General features: G+C 34.7%; 1 protein-coding gene across 2 annotated transcripts in view; it reads right to left on the bottom strand.

Annotated features, from left to right (window-relative positions):
* LOC136040370 (casein kinase I-like) overlaps window positions 1–21558 on the bottom strand; it is a 51130-nt gene that overhangs the window by 6150 nt on the left and 23422 nt on the right. For both annotated transcript variants that reach the window (XM_065724629.1, XM_065724630.1), the window contains exons 4-6: window positions 21052–21277; window positions 17279–17449; window positions 5544–5692 (exon numbers count right to left, since the gene is read on the bottom strand). In XM_065724629.1, the coding sequence (XP_065580701.1) occupies window positions 5544–5692; window positions 17279–17449; window positions 21052–21277 (546 nt within the window). The remainder of the gene's footprint in view (window positions 1–5543; window positions 5693–17278; window positions 17450–21051; window positions 21278–21558) is intronic.

The following is a 21558-nucleotide window of genomic DNA, read 5'->3' as shown; positions in this document are numbered from 1 at the left end:
CCTTATACAAAAATATTCATATAACGTTTATAAACGGCATAAAACATTATACCGGAATAAAACAAAATGCTATATGCGTAACGTTTATAAACCGTATAAAACATTATACCAGAGTAAAACAAAATGCTTTATAGGATTTTGTTTGGAAATACCATTCCAAGTGTACTGGCTGAGTGGTTGGTGACAGCCGTCCTGGCTGAGTGGTTGGCGCGCTGGCGTGGGAATTCTGTGTCCCAGAGGCACGGGTTCAATCCCAGTTGTGACCAGTTATTTAGTTTGGGACGGGGGTCAGTGGCGTGACTCTTTAAGCTCAGCCAGAGTCAACCCAGCTCTAAATGGGTACCTGGAGAAATCAGGGGAAGGTAAGCAGGAAGGGTGTGTGAAAGCACAGGATGCTTGACCCCCAACCCCCCATTGCACTTCCTGGTTGAAGGGCCATGAAACGGGGATCATCACCGCCGGTTTAGACATTAAGGGTCTAGTGCCGTCTTACTTACAACTTACTTATTCCAAGTGTATTGTTACCTTAATTCGCACTTGGTGCAAAATCAGGTCCAATGCTGGATCTGTTTGTCTCGTCGTTGTTGAGATGTTGGCTCAACAAGGAAGTTAAAATAGTTACACAAAATAAACAAAATAGAGTTGTGGCTGTGCTTTGGGCTCAGCGACCCGTCTTCCGACTAAGAGGGCGCTAGGATAGATAAGATTTAGGCCCTTTTGGTAACAGTGACCATTGATAGATATGACCAAGGGCATTCTTCTGTGATTTGTGAGTAGACAACGCCACATAACATCAATTTCTTGTTTGGTTATGATAGGCGGCATCAGCATCCAAACCCAACTCTTTTATATGCATATATTACCGTGAATGTCCTAAATTCCCTTTTCTCTGCTTGGATTCGATTAGCTTCGCGAGTCAGCTTTTTCAGTCTTACGGAAGCTATGATGGTAAAAGTTAGGTTAAATTATGTTAGTTTACGTTAGGTTAAGTTAAATTTGATTCTAAATATCAGAAATGGGTTAAAAACCCAATTTAAGCTAACGTAAACCAACCTAAACTCGTGTAACCAAACATAATCTAATCTAACCTAATGTGTCATCATCAAAGCTTGCATTAAACAGGAAAAGCAGACCCGCAAAGCTAATTCAATCCAAGCAGAGAAAAAGTTATAAATTTGAAATGTTGGCGGACATGGTTTTAAATACGTTATAAGTGATGATTTAAAGCTCAAAATCTGCAAGTGAAGCTTTACCCCTTTTTTGGAAACTTTTAGAGAATAAATGAAACGTCGACAGTCACGAGTGAATGTTGACATTAACCAATTTGCGGACATGCACGCTAACATAAATATTACCGTGAATGTCTTAGATCTGTCGACATTCACCAGTGAATGTTCGAAATTCCCTTTTCTCTGCTTGGATTCAATTAGCTTTGCGGGTCATCTTTTTTAGTCTTACGCAAGCTATGATGGTAAAAATTAGTAAGGTTAGGTTGATTTAGGTTAAATATGGTTATAATATCAGAACTGGGTTAAAAACCAAACAATCGAGCCCAACCAAACCTGTCATCATCAAACTGAAAAAGTTGAAATTCAAGGACATTTCGGACAGCTGATTTTGGACATTCACGATTAACACTCACATACACATTAACTACTACTTATGAGACACAGATGATGGTTAGCTCCAGTTGTATCTTAAAGGTTGGGCTCAACAGTTTATTTAAACTCAGTTTCTTCAACAGCCATAATTTCTGCTCATTATAAGCTTCAAATTTGCTCTGCAAATCTGCAAAGCCCCATATAACAACTCGCTCAACAGTTTATTTAAACTCAGTTTCTTCAACAGCCATAATTTCTGCTCATTATAAGTTTCAAATTTGCTCTGCAAATCTGCAAAGCCCCATATAACAACTCGCATCTTTTCGTGTATATAGTTGTCGTTTTTTGAATGTGTGTCTTTGTGTTATTTTTAAAAGCAACTGTTTTTTTTATCTTTTACTTAAAATTTTAGTTTCTTTGCCTTTTTTTCCGTTGAGAAAGGCTCCCGGATGTGGGGCCAAAATATTCGAATTTTTTTTTAGTTAAAACATTTTCTGTTTTTAGTTTTTGTTCGTTGAAAATAAAACCCTTTTTTCATGCTTAATTTTTCATAAATAGAAAAGCAATGTTGTGTAGGAAATTATTTACCCTAACTCCTATAGATAGAACTCGATAACTCGAAAAGAAATACATTAAAAAGGCAAATGATACGAATCGTTATTAATTCTAAAAAATCTGTGTAAATCACCAACAGTTCGATGTTTAAGCGAGGATATTTGAGCCCCCCCCCCCTCCCCTCCGGTATACAAAAATACCTTAATTTGTTATTTCAGATAATCAGAAAAACGGATTCAGATTCTGGTATGTTTGGCCAATAGCGTGTTTAGTAAAGCATTGTAGATTAAGTCAAAGAGTATGCGTAAATTATAAAAGTGGGAACTGGTCAAAGAGTCAAAAAAGTCAAAGAGTATGCGTAAATTCTAAAAGTGGGAACTGGTCAAAGAGTCAAAAAAGTCAAAGAGTATGCGTAAATTATAAAAGTGGGAACTGGTCAAAGAGTCAAAAAAGTCAAAGAGTATGCGTAAATTATAAAAGTGGGAACTGGTCAAAGAGTCAAAAAAGTCAAAGAGTATGCGTAAATTATAAAAGTGGGAACTGGTCAAAGAGTCAAAAAAGTCAACGAGTATGCGTAAATTATAAAAGTGGGAACTGGTCAAAGAGTCAAAAAAGTCAAAGAGTATGCGTAAATTATAAAAGTGGGAACTGGTGCTAATATTGATAATAATAATAATAATAAAACTGTCAGCGCCATTTATCATTTGGCAACAATTAAATTTTTTCAGTATAATAATTAGAACAATTACTTAATTATTTTAATTGTTAAACTAAGTGTTAAACTGTTAAACTAATAAGCACCTGATTTATCGACTCTTTTATCGACACTAGCGCGAGTTTTCACTCTTACAAGTTGTACATACTCTTTGGATTCAGTGAATTATTATAAATATAAATTCATAACAATAAATAAAAAAAAATATCACCTAACCTCCACCAACAAGTTTCTAGAAACACAGGGCATAATTTTTTAATTCACCTTTTGGGGATAAAATAAAAAAAAATTTATGCTTAAATTTTGCCTTGATTTTGAATAATTTACATTGTGCTGTACACAGCTTCCAGGCTCCATGTACACAATAGGACTTGCTATAATTTGCTCTAAATTTAGTAGCTGCGATCATTCCGCATTGACATTAATAGTAGATCATTTTAATACGTAATTTATTTACCAAACTGTCCCTCTATTATGAGTTTTCTTTGCTTTGGTTGAGGATCTTACTTTATTTACCGTTCTTTATTAAAATTATAGCTAACCTCAAAGAGCTAAATGAAACTTTTCCTGAATAAAATAGGAAGCTACTTTTTTATGTCTAGAATACAGTCATATTTAATGTATGGGTAGCTCAGGCTACCCACAGTTACTTCAGGCTTTCCTACAACAGCGCTCTAATGTCTAAAACTCAATCAGGGTTGGATCCAGGATTTTTGTTCGGGAGGGGGCGGAGGAGTTACACAAAAAAAATCAACAGTTTGTTTATATGTATTTTTGTTATGTTTTTAGGAGCCGGACACATTTCGGAGGAGGAGGGATTCAAATCCCGTAGCCTCCCCTAAGAAGTCAACATTGAGGTTTTACGCCTCTTTAAGAACTTGGCCACCATTTCCTATATATTTCATCTAGTTCCCCGGTTTCTAGGCATTAAAAAAAATGAGATTGAAGTTGTAGGTTTATTTTATTTTTACAAGAAATATGTATTTATATTAAAAGTGGATTTGCCCGAAACTATTACAATTCTGCTGAGAGTTATTAAATTTCTTACAAAGAAAGACTTCTGTCTGAAGATATAGCTACAAATAATCCTTAAAAAAGGAAGAAATAAATCTGGAAAAGACAAACAACTTTATGGCCAGGCCAGCATGAAAAAAGGAAGATAAACTTCATACTTTTTATACTTTATACTGGCCATAGACCCACTTGCCGTTTTCCATATTAATTTCTTGCCTTGTCATGTCTGACATGTCTGACAATTTCTTGCCTTGTCATGTCTGGTCAGATCAACTTTAGATCAATTAATAATTCTGGAAATTTCATTTCTGAAGAAAAAGTCAGATTCTTTAAGTTTTAGCTCATTTTGATGAGTCTTTTTGAGTTCTCAAAATGAGTATTTTATTTCTCGAGTTTCAATTATTGAGTAGCTCGTGTTGCATACTCAAGAAGAGTAAGTACTCAAGAATTCGAATTTCGAAATCTCTAATTCATTCAAAACGAGTTCAACTCGTAATACATTGAGTAGTTCATCTTGATTACTCTTCTTCAGTACTCACCACGAGTATCTTATTTCTCGAATTTCAATTATTGTGCAGCTCATGTTGAGTACTCAAGAAAAGTAAGTACTCAAGAATTAATATTTTGAGTTCTCTCTAATTCCTACAACATGAGTTCAACTCGTATTACTCATCTCGTATTACATTGAATAGTTCATCTTGGTTACTCTTCTTGAGTACTCACCACGGGTATCTTATTCCTCGAGTTTCAATTATTGAGTAGCTCATGTTGAATACTCAAGAAGAGTAAGTATTGAAGAAGAGTACTCAAGGATTTGTATTTCGAGTTGTCTCTAATTCATACAATACGAGTTAAACTCGTATTACTCATCTTGTATTATATTAAGTAATTCATCTTGATTACTCTTCTTGAGTACTTAACCAAAGTATCTCATTTGTTCCAATTATTGAGAAGGTCATGTTGGGTATCCCTAATTGAGTATTTAATAAAAGTAGTTGAATAGCGTTTTTACTACAACATTTAGAAATGTTTAAAATGAGCTGTTCTAGAGTTTAGTAAATGACTTCTATGTTCTGACAACCTTTCCTACTTTTAAACTGTCAACTTTTAGCTTTTATCTTTTCCCCATGTTTTGTTACCCCTCCCCCTGTACGACTGACGTGCGTCACTTATAGTAGAATTATCAGTTTATTTTATAAAAAAGAAAGTAGCAAAAAATGTGCCCTATATGACAATTGAAAATTAATTGTCAGTACTAAGGAATTGTTGGAATTCGGCTAGAGACCCAACAATGAGAAGATAGAGAAGGAAACAGAGAGAGAGGAGAGAGAAATGGGGTAGAGGGGTGACAGCAGGAGGGGGAGAAGGAAAGAGAGAGAGCGTGGAGAAAGAGAAGGATAAAGAAGAAGAGAAAGAGAAGAGAGGAAGAGAAAGAAAGAGAGAAGAAGAGAGAAAGAGAGGGAGGGAGAGAGGATACGACGGATACAGAGAAAACAGGAAACGATATAGAGAAAAGACGTTATAATGACGTTAAAAAGAAAAGATATAGAGAAGATCAGGAGAAAGAAAAGAAAGATATATAACAGAAGAAAAGGGGCAAGAGAAAGAGAACAGAGGAGAAAAAAGGTAATGAGAAGCAAATTATAGATACAACTTACAAACTTAAGCATATTCCAATCGAATACATAATCATATGTGAATCTTTGTCGTAGAAACAAATTCCTGAATAACTGCCTTAAATAAGTATAGTCAGGTTTCTCTTCAAATCGAAGCGTGCGACAATAATTCAAATACGTCGCAAATTCAACTGTAAGAAAATAAATAAAAAGTAACAAGGAAAATACTTAATAGTAAATAGACCCCCTCCACAATTACAAAGGATGGTTTGATGCCGAGGTTTCTTGCAAATAAAGTAATTGTTAAAGAGATAAAGTTATAATCAATACAGGAGATATAATCAAATAAGAATAAACAAGAAATATAATCTGATATAATGGCTATTTACTCTTTCAACTATTTACTTTCCGCTCTTTTACGTCATTTACTTTTTCCAGTGAGAGTCACACTAGAAAGAGTAAATCTTCCATTGATACGTAAACTAAAATACAGATGAACTATGGGGGTTTAGTATTTAGGGGCCAGTATTTAGTATTCAAGGCCAGAAAAGTAGCTTTTAATATATTGATTCCTAACCAGCTAATGAAGCTTTGCTGTAAATAGCTACCACCAATAAGGATTACCTTACGTTAACTCTGTCCGTTTATGGACTAAACGAAAATTTGACAAGCAACTGAAAACTCATCGTACCAAATTAAAAGAAGAGTACTCCTCCAGAATCGTAAGTGACCCAAAACGAATCTGGAAAGCCCGGTTGAGCGAACCGGTCGCCGGAAAACCACATGATTCGATTAGCGAAAAAGATTGGGAATCGTACTTTTCCAACGAATTCAGTGCCCCCGACAAAAATACGTCTAATCCCTTCGCAAACCGGCTAGAATCGGTATTATCCAGCCAGTGTGTCCCTGATTTTGTCGTTACTTACGGAAGCGTACATGAAGCTATTTTAAAGCTGAAGAATATCTGACTCTGCTATTCCAGATTATTTTCACCACTGGTATAGTGCCTGACTCTTTTTGTGTCGGTTTACTCTCGCCCATCCTTAAAAAAGGGAAAGCACCAGACCAATGCTCTTCGTGCAGGCCAATCACTGTTGCTCCAGTGCTCTGCAAAGTTCTAGAGATCTTAGTCTCAAAAGAAATTCAATATTCGTGCCGAACGCCTGACCGCCAGTTCGGTTTCCGACCGGGTCTGGGTTGTGCTCACGCTCTCTTCAGTCTTGCCGAGATTCTAGCAGATTCTCATGAATCTGGTGACCCTATAGTGATTGGTGCTTTTGATGTGAGTACACCGTTTGATTCGTCGATTCACGCTCAGGCCCTTTTAGCCGCTTACCAGCAAGGTGTAAACATCCGTGTCACTAGCGTATTGTACGATATGTATTGCCGTTTAAAAGCGCGTATAAAAATAGGTAACCGCATCACATCAGTGGTTGTCCCAGCAAAGAAAGGTGCCCGCCAGGGTTCATTATTATCCCCAAGTTTGTACAATAACAGTCTTTTAAATGCCCAGGCATGTGTAAATGTTTCATGTATCTCCAAGAATATAAATGTGTCGCTACTTACATACGCGGACGATCTATTAAATCTAAGTCGGTCTATTAGGGGTCTGCAATCGAATTTCTCGATCCTGTGCGATGAATACCGAAAAATCGGCCTGGCTTTCAATACTTCTAAACCTTCAGTTCTTTTTTTCAACGATAGTCCTTCTCAGCCTGAACACCTCCTGCTGGGTAGCGAGTCAATTATCGTTTCATCTCACGTCGTGTATCTGGGTTTACCCATAGGCTGTAACCTTAATGAAACTCGTCTACTGCTCGTCAAACACGTCGAGAGAAAACTCCGCATCGCGTATGGGTCTATCGTCGCCAGCAGACTCCTCTTATGTCGAAAGTATCTCACGAACATGTATAACGCTGTCGCACTGCCACATATTGTATATATCGCGCCATTTTGGAATTAATTAACTGACACCCAAAAACGCAAGCTCCGGTCCCTTTATTTTAGGTTCACGAAGTTCCTGCTGCGATGCCCCTTGTGGACGAGAAATACTTATATGATTGATAAACACAGGATTGCAGACCCCAGTATCGCGATAAACCGGTTGATTTCTAATTTCCGGGCAAAATGGAACCACCCCTGGCTTAAACATTTCTACAGTTCTTGATTATATATTTTTCCATGCTGTGTTTTAAATTTCTCTCCGTTTTTCTTCTCTTTTTTTCTTTGATTTATTTTTTTCATTGTACTCCGTTTTGTTCCATGTGAAAAATACGGGTATTAAATATTTTACTTACTTACTTACTTACTCATAAACTCTTAAGCAAAATGTGCTAAAAAAAAAAAAAGAAGAAGAAAAAACCCAGCAATTTGGGCCAAAGGCACTTCTTTCCGAAAATAATGCCACCTGCCCCCCACCCCATCTATGATATCCACCATCCCTCCTAGAGGTGTGTGGAACTTGGCATTCTAGAACCATAATACTTTCCCTATATAATGAAATCAAGAAGGTTGAAATAATCGGAGTTTGAAGTTAGAAGGTTGCATGAAACATGTATTTGGTGGAACCTGTGTATTCAATGGAGCTTGTGTATTTGGTGGAACTTTTGTATTTGGTGGAACATATATTTGGTAGAACTTGTGTATTTGGTGGAACTTATATTTGGTAGAACTTGTGTATTTGGTGGAACATATATTTGGTAGAACTTGTGCATTTGGTGGAACATATATTTGGTAGAACTTGTGTATTTGGTAGAACGTGTCTATTTGGTGGAACATATATTGGTAGAACTTGTGTATTTGGTGGAACATATATTTGGTAGAACTTGTGTATTTGGTGGAGCTTGTGTATTTGGTGGAACTTGTGGATTTGGTGAAACGTATATTTGGTAGAAATTGTGTAATTGGTGAAACAAATATTTGGTAGAACTAGTGTATTTGGTGGAGCTTGTGTATTTGGTGGAACTTGTGGATTTGGTGGAACATATATTTGGTAGAACATGTGTATTTGGTGGAGCTTGTGTATCTGGTGGAACATATATTTGATAGAACTTGTGTATTTGGCGGAACATATATTTGGTAGAACGTGTATTTGGTGGAACTTGTGTATTGGTAGAAACTTGTGTATTTGGTGGAGCTTGTGTATTTGGTGGAACTTGTGTATTTGGTGGAACTTGTGCATTTGGTGAAACATATATTTGGTAGAACTTGTGTATTTGGTGGAACTTGTGTATTTGGTGAAACATACATTTGGTAGAACTTGTGTATTTGGTGGAGCTTGGAGTATTTGGTGGAACTTGTGTATTTGGTAGAACTTGTGTATTTGGTGGAACATATATTTGGCAGAACTTGTGTATCTGGTGGAACATATATTTGGTAGAACTTGTGTATTTGGCGGAACATATATTTGGTAGAACTTGTGTATTTGGTGGAGCTTGTGAATTTGGTGGAACTTGTGGATTTGGTGGAACATATATTTGGTAGAACTTGTGTATCTGGTGGAACTTAAGTATTTGGTGGAACATATATTTGATAGAACTTGTGTATTTGGCGGAACATATATTTGGTAGAACGTGTATTTGGTGGAACTTGTGTATTGGTATAACTTGTGTATTTGGTGGAGCTTGTGTATTTGGTGGAACTTGTGGATTAGGTGGAACATATATTTGGTAGAACTTGTGTATTTGGTGGAACATATATTCGGTAGAACTTGTGTATTTGGTGAAACATGTATTTGGTAGAACTTGTGTATTTGGTGGAACATATTTGGTAGAACTTGTGTATTTGGTGGAGCTTGGAGTATTTGGTGGAACATGTATTTGGTAGAACTTGTGTATTTGGTGGAACATATTTGGTAGAACTTGTGTATTTGGTGGAGCTTGGAGTATTTGGTGGAACATGTATTTGGTAGAACTTGTGTATTTGGTGGAACTTGTGTATTTGGTGGAACATATATTTGGCAGAACTTGTGTATTTGGTGGAACATATATTTGGTGGAACTTGTGCATTTGGTGGAGCTTGTGTATTTGGTGGAACTTGTAGAACTTGTGTATTTGGTGGAACTTGTGTATTTGGTGGAGCTTGTGTATTTGGTGGAACTTGTGTATTTGGTGGAACTTGTGTATTTGGTGGAACTTGTGCATTTGGTGGAACATGTATTTGGTGGAACATGTATTTGGTAGAACTTGTGTATTTGGTGGAACTTGTGTATTTGGTGCAGCATATATTTGGCAGAACTTGTGTATTTGGTGGAACTTGTGGATTTGGTGAAACTTGTGTATTTGGTGGAACATATATTTGGTAGAACTTGTGCATTTGGTGGAGCTTGTGTATTTGGTGGAACATATATTTGGTAGAACTTGTGCATTTGGTGGAGCTTGTGTATTTGGTGGAACCTGTGTATTTGATTAGATTAGATTAGATTAATTTATTTCAAAAACATGTATACAAAACATTTTGCTGCACCTGCTAAGAAAGCCCCTTTGGGCTTGTTGGCAGCAGGTGGCAGTCATCTCTACTCTACATATTACTACATACAAAGATTCTACTTATGACACTCACGCATTATTACTATACTTTTGCATCATTACCATACTATTCTTTTGCAAGGAAGAATCTCTTAACAACAGCTTTGAAGGAAGCCAAATGACTCGAATTTCTTATTTCAATTGGAATAATATCCCATACAGAGGGGGCAAAATTTCTAATCACGAAAGAAGCTCTAGCCGTATTTCTAAATGGGTGTACCAGATTTGATGCCCCTCGTGTATTGTGGCTATGAAGATCACAATTAATGGAGAAAAAATTTTCGAAAGAAGAGGGAAGTATATTATTAATAAATTTATATGTGAAAATACTAACTTGGTAGTCTCTTGTTTTTGAAATATCAAAAAGTTGATTCTTAGTATAAAGTTCATTAATATTATGAGTAAATAAAGTTTTAGGTGATAAAAGTTTAACGGCTTTATTTTGGATTTTTTGGATTTTTTTATAACATGATACAAAATTACTAGCCCATAAAGAGCAACCATAGCAAATATACGGGTAAAAAATAGCAAAATAAAGTAACCGAAGAATTTTATAGGATACTAGGTTTTTAACTCGGCGAAGCACACCCAGAGATCTGGACAACTTTGAAGCTATAATATTTGAATGTGTTTTCCATGATAGATTTTCATCAATCATAAAACCTAAATACTTTGTTACCTTTACTCTTTTTATTTGATTTCCGTTTATTATTAATTCTAAATTAGTTTCAATACTAGATATCCGAGAAAATAGAATGTAGTTAGTTTTATTATAATTTAATGTCAAAAGATTGAAATCTGCCCACTCAATAAACTCGGTCATTGCCTTTATCATTTTATCAAAAAGTAGATCAACTGATGGAGCAGCTACAAGTAAAAGAGTATCGTCTGCAAAAAGGATTATACCAGCCTCTGACAAATAATACTTCATCCGATCAATAAATATTAAAAATAAAAGAGGACCTAGTATAGAGCCCTGGGGTACTCCGCAAGTTATCGTACTAGCTTCAGAAGTAAAACACCCATTCACCACAACCTGCTTTCGGTCACTTAAATAAGATTCAAACCAAGACAAACTCTTTCCGGTAACACCGATTTTTTCCAGCTCAAGTAATAACTGTTTATGGTCAATCGTATCAAAAGCCTTTTTCAAATCCAGGAATAAGGCAGCTGGAATCAGACCCGCTTCAAACGACGTATTTACCCAGTCAACAAGTTTAATGGTTGCCATTTCTGTGGACATTTTTTTTCTAAAACCAAATTGAGTATTTATAAGAATTGTATTATTTTCAACGTAATCAGTTAGCCTGGATCCTATCACCTTTTCATATATTTTTGAAAAAAAAGGGAGGATAGAAATGGGTCTTTTGTTTGAAGGGTCGTCTCTCTTACCTCCTTTGTGCAATGGTATTATTTTAGCCACCTTCAAAACTTCCGGGAAAATTCCTTTTTCCATAGACTTATTAATCAAATTACATACAACTGGTGTTATAACTGATTTAACTGATTTAGCAATCTTAAGAGAAATCCCGTCTACGCCACTTGAGTTTGATTGGATTCTACTGATAATTGTACTCACTTCACTTATGCTACAAGCATTAAAAACCAGCTGATTTTCTACTGGAATTTCCGACTGAACTATTTTGGGAGGCCGCCTAATTCTTTTCCGAGCATCGTCACAAAGTTTCGCTCCCTCACTAGAAAAATAATCACATAAATAATTCGCAACATCATTTGGGGTAGTCAAATTCCCCCTCTCTGTTTGTAATTCATTAACAACTTCTATTTTACCCTTTTGACCCAGGAGTGAATTTACTGTTTTCCATGTTTTTTTCATATCACATTTATGCTTCATAAATTCATTTTGTAAATACATTTTTTCGGCTTTCCGTTTTAATCCGTTTAAAGTATTCCGGTAATTTTTGAACTGCTGAAAATTAATGACAGATGGTTCCCCTAGGTATATTTTATACAATTCATTTTTCCGACTTATAGAATTTAGAATGCCCTGTGTAATCCATGGTTTCTTAGGGAATTTCGTACTACCTCTTTTAAGTCTTCTTAGAGGACACGTATCATTCAATATCTTTGTAAATATTGCAACAAAAATATCATACGCAACCGACGGGCTATCTTCTTCAAAAACTGGAGTAAAATCTGCATCATCCATTTCTCTCTCAAATTTTTTTAAATTATCATTTCTTAAATCACGAAAATATGTTTTATTTATTTGACCACTCTTATTTATAATCCTGTAAGATTTTTTTATTTTACTAAGAAGAAAAAGATGGTCGGATCCATCCGTGAGTAGAACATCAGCATACGAACTTTCAAGCAGCTTTCCATCCACAAATATATTATCGATAAGAGTCGCAGACTTATCAGTTACTCGTGTAGGAATAGTTACCAGGGGGTACTGGAATGATGAAATCATAGAGTTAAGAAAATCTAGGCGGCTTGTACTTTTAAGGAGGTCAATATTGAAATCCCCCATTACTACTTTATATTTATGATCATTACTAAATTTCTCCATTAAATGCTCCATTTCCTCAATAAAAACATCCTCATTAAATGACGGTGTCTTATAAACTAAACCAACAACTACATTTTTATCAGATTTATCTTCTATTTCAATAAAAAGAGTCTCAAGTCTTCCTTCAAGCCAAAGTGTGAGATCCTCCCTTACCCAATACGAAACTCCTTCCTTTATCAACAAAGCCAGACCGCCTCGCTCCATAACCTGTCGTTCTTTTCTTTCACTAACATATCCTGGAAACTGGAAATCCCACACTGAAAAAGTATCCCTATTCGATACAAACGTCTCACATAGTCCTATTACTAACGGTGTTTCTTGCATATCACTTAATATGTTACACAGTGTAGGGTATGCAGTCCTAAGGCCTTGGCAATTCCAAAATGCAAAAATAGTATCTTCTTTGACCGACCATTTCTTCAGCGACTGACTATCCAAAAAATTACTAGCTTTCATTGCTTGAGTATTATTTCCTTCACTTAAACTATCATTTGCAATAGGGGTGGATAATAATTGGTCAACAGACAGCCGATTACTTTCTAAGTCTGAAAGCCTGTCGGTCATACTATTCATGATAATACACTAGTATGCTCAATAGTGCGAACTCTTTGATATCTTAATGACGAAACAAACAAAAAAGTTTTTGACACGAGATTAGCGAAACAAAGCAGCCAACCCCAAATAAACGAAAGAACTGAGGATGGATTCAACATGTCAGTACTGGTCACTGATCAGGTCATTCAGTGACCTAATTTTCAAGATGGCTGAACCGTTTTCCGGTTTGGCTAGCACACGGCCACCATCAGTCCAAACATTCCGAGCTCCAAATTTGTCGCGTGCCAGATTCAGCAGTTGCTTACGTTTTGGCGTTAAATACTCAGATATATATACTTTCGATCGGGCGAGCTTCTTTTTGTTAATAAACACACGCTTTGCACACTCAGATGAATGAAAAGTGACGAGAACAGGCGGGATAACATTTTCCGCTGATCTAACTCGAGTACGTAAGCGTTCAGTTGACTTGATGTCACTAGCAAGCACACGGATCTCCATCTTAGCATTGAATAGCTCTAGAACGCTATTGGGCAGCGTTTCTCCACCTATCTGAGACAGTCCATGGATTAGAAGAACGTTCGATCTTCTTTCCTGTTCCAAATCGTCGTTGCGGTATTCTAGAATTTCGATGCGATTTTCTAGCGCCGTTATTTGAGCTTGAAACCCCTTGAGCATCTTTTCAATATTTGCAAATTTTGAACTGTAATCAAGACTTATTGCATCATAGATCTCGGTAACAATAGTGTTAATTGCTTGTTCACTGATCACGCCTTTGTCGCCTGAACATTTCTCAATCACCTGTTTGTGAATATCCTGACGAAGATTTTCTTTCAATTTGGCAATTTCACTCTGCGCGTTTACTAGGGTAGACGAGAGTGAAGATACACTGTTTGTCGAAGCAGCACCAGCAATTCTCATTATTTCTTGATACACATCCGGAAATGTGGCTAGTTCAGTAAAAGCACCTTGAACTCCTTTCGACTTTTTCTTTGAAGCTTCGGGGAAATTTTCTTCGAACGGCAAAATGAATCCCTCGCTCAGTGATGCTTTTTCGTGTGATCCGTAGCAAAATACTTGATAAGATTTTCCCTTCTTCGATGCAGTTATACCAACTATTCGAACAGGCCACAAAGGGTAGCCGTAGAATTTGCCAAACGCAACGTCATTAACACTGTAAGACATCGCAAACTTGATAATGTCTAATTTCCTGAGCTTCCAACAAAATGGGAAGTGCGGGACCCGGTACACCTGTCCCCAGCAGTTTAAGTACAAAAGTACGGCCGGTACCACTACGGCTCTTCTGTACCGTTCCCGCTCTCTTCTGCAGTTGGAGAGCTCGACAAATTAATTTTTTTTTTTTTTTTTTTTTTTTTTTCGCCAAAATAGGTTGATGTGGCAACACTGCTGGCTGATTAGTTGGTGTTTCCTGATTTTGATAAATTCTAAATGTCCAAACTTTTAATTAACAGGTATTTGTTAAGGAAAAAATAATTTCAAATTACTTGTAAAGAATAAGAGTCCGTAAATTTCCACTTGATTAAGCACAATTTATTTTATTTTCCTGTTCAGCCACTAAATTCAGTGCTAAAATCAATGCTTAATTTTGAATTTCACTAAATTGTCGATAAATATCGGATAGTCTTAATTAAATTCGCACTGCTTTATCCCGACCTATATTATATAGGTCACTGATCATGAAAATATCTATAAGAAAATCCACAGTTCCCAAGGGAATTTTCACTCAGTAGCAAAATAATCCGCTTATTCAAATTATAATCCTTTGGTCACTGAATTAATTTATCAAAATATTAGCTGTAGGTTAGGTAGAGACTATAATCCTTTTGCAATAAGTTATATCCAAAAAAGGTCCTCACACCATGAACTCTGAATCAAGACTGGTGGAACATATATTTGGTAGAACTTGTGTATTTGGTGGAACATATATTTGGTAGAACTTGTGTATTTGGTGGAGCTTGTGTATTTGGTGGAACTTGTGGATTTGGTGGAACTTGTGTATTTGGTGGAACATATATTTGGTAGAACTTGTGTATTTGGTGGAACTTGTGTATTTGGTGGAACTTGTGTATTTGGTGGAACTTGTGTATTTGGTGGAGCTTGTGTACAAAGTTAAAAAATAATTTATTAGTGTATTATAGACTTGATATATCAAGACTTTACTTTCAAATGTCAATAATAGATTTAGCTTACAAGAAAATAGACACCTGGACATTAAGAGAATTTGATAGGGAAATATGCTAAACAAAATTAATACATACCAAGGTTACACATTGTAACCTGCATATTGGGGTTTCGACTAACCGATGTCTATTGAAAATACAATGTCTATTGATATACAGAGGTAAAGTGAAAATCAAATGATGAGTTAACTACTGAATTTCGGCTTATAGAGATAATTTTCTGGTCATTTTGACTTACAGAGGTAAAATGTAGCCGCAAAATTACTTCGAGTTGTCCACGTCTTTATTTCTTCGATTTAGACAGACTCTTCCAAGATAACAGGAAAAAAATCGAGATATCGAGGCTTCCGAGTTACCGAGAGTTGACTATATACTTAAGTCATTTATGGTGGAAGAGACCCAGGATTCGTACTTCAGATGTACCTAAGTAACACATCCACAAACAATCACAGAAACCACCAATATGTAAAATATGCACAGTTTTGCCTTCAGAGTAATTTGATGTTTACCCCAAATCTTTTTCCTGAGACTGAAAAACAGTCATACTGATGATATACAGACATAAATTATCCCGTAAAGATGCAGAATGGGTCTATAAAAGAATCCGGGTACTGGAAGCAAATTACATCTTTGAAGAGTGACTCATCCAGCAGGACTGGTATTACATCCAGGTCGTTACACAGTCTTTCGCTGGCTTGAATACAGGCCAACAGAACGACACCTACTTAATAAGTCACTAATTAAATATTGTGCTTCTAAGACTAAGCGAGGAGGGCACTGTTGTCAGCGTAGTCGCTCTGTTACTGACAGGGAAGAAGATATCCTGGCTCTCTGGTGCCATTTGAGTGTTCTGAAGATCAATCTCGGTCAATCTCAAAGTTGAACAGAATCAGATTTAGAACGCATCCCTTTTTTGAATCAGAAGTAGCAACAAACTTCCAACCTATCGAACTTAAGCCTTTTGAGCGGGGATAATACACCTAGTTTATGAAGATCAATTTTTCAGGAGTCTGATCATCAGTCCACGCCTGACTAAGTCCTAATCCCTGACTAAGTCCTAATGAAGTAAACGTGCGTTTAGACTACAGCTGTGCTCCACTTTTAGTCTATTCCTAAAACACTGGTCTTTCTGGTCATATGAAACCTTATTGGTAGGGTCTCATTCTGGCATATAATGTCGTTATGGAATACATTTTACAACACGGCATACAGCACGGTCTTCCTGGTCATATGAAACCTTATTGATAGGGTACCATTCTGGTACATAATGTCGTTATGGAATACATTTTACAACACGGCATACAGCACGGTCTTCCTGGTCATATGAAACCTTATTGGTAATGGCTCATTCTGGTACATGCTATCGTTATGGAAAGTGGAGTTCAGGTTCAGAAATTTTACATAGAAAATGATTGCGAATACTATACTATCGAAGAAACGGAATAAAAAGAGGGTATATAAAAGTTCTTGTGGACGCGATATATCACATGTCAAACGATGGAAAAGGAGGGAGGGGGGCTACGTAACTATAAATTGTGAATTTATTAGAGTTCCTTTCGCCTACGAATTTTATTTCATTATAGCCGGTCAACCAAGGTGCAAAAGGATATCTAATCAAACACTTGGCGTCTTAAAGCACTCATCAGCATTGAGCCCCTCTCAAGTATTGAAGGAAGCACAGAGATCCCAAGGTAAGATTGTTTTATTTTTATCTTCTTTTTTAGTAATTCATTGGGACAATTATCCCCGTAAACACGTCCAAAGCAACCCCTTCCATACACTATCCCTAAACAAATCTCGAAAATCCACGGCTTTCGTCGTAATCTTTCCCATTGAACGATCTCTCCATCTCGATCTCCCTGACAAAATTCTTAAAAATTTCCAAGAAAAATCGCACTTAAGACCCTTTTTCTGAAACCCCCAAGCTAACTTTTTCTACAAATACATTAGCAATTGACTACTTACCAGGGTATCCTTTACATAACTCGTCAACAGAAGTTGACATCTTTTTCTCACTAATAATCTCATACTTCTGTCGTTTTGTTGCAGCCCTCAGACCCTGCCAGGGCAAAGATCCCCGATTGAAATACATCAAAACGTAGCCCAATGACTCTAAATCATCTCGTCGACTTTGCTCTGAAATACAAATAAATTTCACAAGCCTGGGTTGCCATAAAAAAATATCGAAAGAGGAACGTTTACTGTTATTTTGTTCATAAATCGGCGTAACAGTACGAAAACTGAAGATTGAGTAACACTAAGATGAGAAAGCCAAGCAGTCATCATAGAAAAACATTAAATAGGAATTTACTTATTAATGTATTTTAAATGTCAGCCTTAAGGAATAAAAATACATATACTAACTACCAAAATAAGTGCCAGACGATATAGTACAGGCAATACAAAACGCGTATAGGCAGTCACCACACATCCAACAAGAATGGCGGCAAATATGGTAAATAATCAATCAGTTTAAACAACTATACCTAAATAACCGGTTTTTAGCAACATAAACATAACCGTTTTTTTACCGGTTATTTTTAGCAACCACAACCGGTTATTTTAGCAACATAAATAACCGGTTTCAAACAGCTAAAGAAACCTTTGATGGCATAAAGAAACAAAGGGAGCTCACAAAAACGAACGCTCACTGTAGTCTATCATAAATCAATACGTCTATATATATCTATATTCAAGCTATAGTTACCATCAAGGAGGTAACAATGGAGAAATTTATTAGAAAATAGTGCAGCTAGGAAAAAGCCGACAAGCGAAGTAATTAGAATTACTAATAGTAAAGCATGGTGTTGGAAAAAAAATAAGTTGTTCTAATTCCCATAAGGTGAATTCCCATTTTGTAAGCCCAGTTGAAATCATTCATACACTTTTAAAGGGGTTACCCATCTTTGGAGCTTAAATCCAAGGCATACATGTTTCTGCCACTTTGAAATGTAGAAGTCCCCAAATAAAATGAGCGTCATTTAGACAGTCGACCACCAATAAAACCGTGTTTTGAGTTAAGATATAAGCACAGTACCCATATTAAAAACAAAAATGGCCGACCCCAGTTGGCAAATTGTTATAAATGCATACATAAGAAAAAACAAATATTAAGGATAAAGTAACTGCAGTAGTTACTACTACAGTAACTGTTATAATAAAGATTACGATTTTTGTAAACTCTACAAAAACAATATTTAAAAGAGTAAGTACTGTATTTATGTGAAGCTGGGATGGGGCATAACCAGGACCTTGTACATTTTTTTTTTGGGGGGGGGTGTATAATAATCCAAAAAATATTTGAAAATTTGAATGAAAATGCCCAGAAACACAGGAAGATCATTTCCCCCCCCCCCCCCCCACATACTTTCCTAGTCATAAACTAGAAATATCCATGACGCGGAATGATTTTGGCTGTGAGTACTATTAGGCTGTGAGTATATATATATATATATATATATATATATATATATATATATATATATATATATATATATATATATATATATATATATATATATATATATATATATATATATATATATATATATATATATATATATATATATATATATATATATATATATATATATATATATATATATATATATATATATATATACATATATATATATATATATATATATATATATATATATATATATATATATATATATATATATATATATATATATATATATATATATATATATATATACATATATATATATATATATATATACATATATATATATATATATATACATATATATATATATATATATATATATATATATATATATATATATATATATATATATATATATATATATATATATATATATATATATATATATATATATATATATATATTATATATATATATATATATATATATATATATATATATATATATTATATATATATATATATATATATATATATATATATATATATATATATATATATATATATATATATATATATATATATATATATATATATATATATATATATATATATATATATTATATATATATATATATATATATATATATATATATATATATATATATATATATATATATATATATATATATATATATATATATATATATATATATATATATATATATATATATATATATATATATATATATATATATATATATATATATATATATATATATATATATATATATATATATATATATATATATATATATATATATATATATATATATATATATATATATATATATATATATATATATATACCCTTATTGCGACGAAGACCACGCTGCCTTTCGATCACAAACATCAAAAACAAGAAGAACACTAGGGAATTCTTTTTGTAAGACAGTGGAATTCTAATTTGAATAAATATTTTGGTCCTATGTCCAAGGGCTGTCCTCAGCAAAACATAAATATATAAAATAAGAACGACTTACAACAACCACGACCAATAAAACTAAAACGAAAAAAAAAAAATCGTTTGGGATAGAACCACAAAAATGTGGTTCTACCCCACCTTAAAGGGTTATAATACAAGGAGGTTAGGATGGCTAGGACACGTTTTGCGGCTCAAAGATGACATATTTCCAAAGATTTAAAAGCTGGAACTTCTTAGGAGGGGTAAAAGGTAGAACTTTGAATAGATGGGAGTGGAAGATGAGCATACACAGCTGTGTTGGACTCAAGCGACTCGGTGCTGCATTGAGTTGTTGTTGTTAGTAGGAGTACCTTAAGACTTTAGTATAAGCTTCTCACAATTATTAAGAAAAACATAATTTCAAAACTGGTGCAAATAAAAGTTGCCAGAAATTAAATACAAAATATAATAGAAGTGACATTTTGCACTTAATCCAGAATGCTCTTCTGGAACTTTCCGAATATCGATAAATTTATCTTTCAGGTCAGTCGGAACTTTTCCATCGGATAGAATGTCATTAGTAGTTTCCGCTGGGTCTATCATACGTTCACTTTCATCTTCGAAAACCCTTTCAAGATTTAGGAGAGCACCCTTGTCAATATTCTCGACATTGATTATTTCTTTGAGTAGTAATAGACCCATTACGAGCTTTATGAAGGAGGGAAATGGGAGGGACTTGTAGAGGTTCTCGATATCTCACTATTCTTATCGTAGAATAATAAGAAGGTTTGACTAAGATGGCAGGTTACTCATAGGCATGAGAGTGGCAAGGAGATCCGTATTCCTCATTTTCACTTGGTATGTCCCCCCTTTATCCTCCAGATGAGGTCTAAAATTGCTACTGCGTCTTTACTCGTTTCCACTTGCTTCAAAGGCGAAGCATGTGGTATATAGTGGAATGTGGATGTATTATAGTGGAGCAATAGTTAAGAAGGAATTATAAGGGCGGTATTAAGCTCACATACATTGATTTAAAAGAAAAAATAATCTTGAAAAAAAAATAAAACAAACAATTATACAAATTATAACGAATCAGGAATCAAGAAGAAAACAAAAAGGAAGTATTTAGCTTACAAATATTAAAGCAATACAGAGGAATTAAGCAGACAAATCTAAAATTAAAAGACAATAAAAAAGCATTTGTACAGATTATAGCGGATCAGCAATAATTCAGCTAATAAATATTTAAACAATACACAGGAATTAATCTCGCAAATAAAGATTCAAAGAAGAAATAATCAGGCAGAAAATAAAATATAACTTATGTTTGAGAAAATAAATCAATAAACAAAAAAGTAAGACTTACCAATTCCAACATGAGTATGAATCGATGCGTATCTAGCTGTTCCAGTTAGATTTTTATTCTCTCGATAAGGGATGTGATCATTATTAGCATTAGCAAACTTTTTAGCAAGGCCAAAATCAATTATATACACCAAATTTCCACGTTTTCCAAGTCCCATTAAGAAATTGTCTGGTTTAATATCACGATGAATAAAGCATCTTGAATGTATATACTCTATCCGACATATCTGAAAAGAAAATAAAAGCTACTAATCATAAAAACATATATCACAATAAATTAAAAACGCACAGTATAGTTGTGAACTGGTGCAAACACAGAAAAAGTTGCTGATGAGGGGCCACGAAAAAGGAAAATGTGATGTCGATTAAAATTACCCCACTGTGATTACAACTCCAGTCCACATATCGTCACATAAAATAAAAGTTTAGACAAATTAAAAAAAAAAAAAAAAACACAAAAAAAACACCCACAACTAAAAACTAATTTTCTGAAAAAAATAGTCATGTT

This window comes from Artemia franciscana, chromosome 20 (genome assembly GCF_032884065.1).
Source record: "Artemia franciscana chromosome 20, ASM3288406v1, whole genome shotgun sequence".
Taxonomy (NCBI): domain Eukaryota; kingdom Metazoa; phylum Arthropoda; class Branchiopoda; order Anostraca; family Artemiidae; genus Artemia; species Artemia franciscana.
The sequence above is the reverse complement of the archived record's forward strand: the minus strand, read 5'-3'. Positions and strand labels throughout refer to the sequence as shown.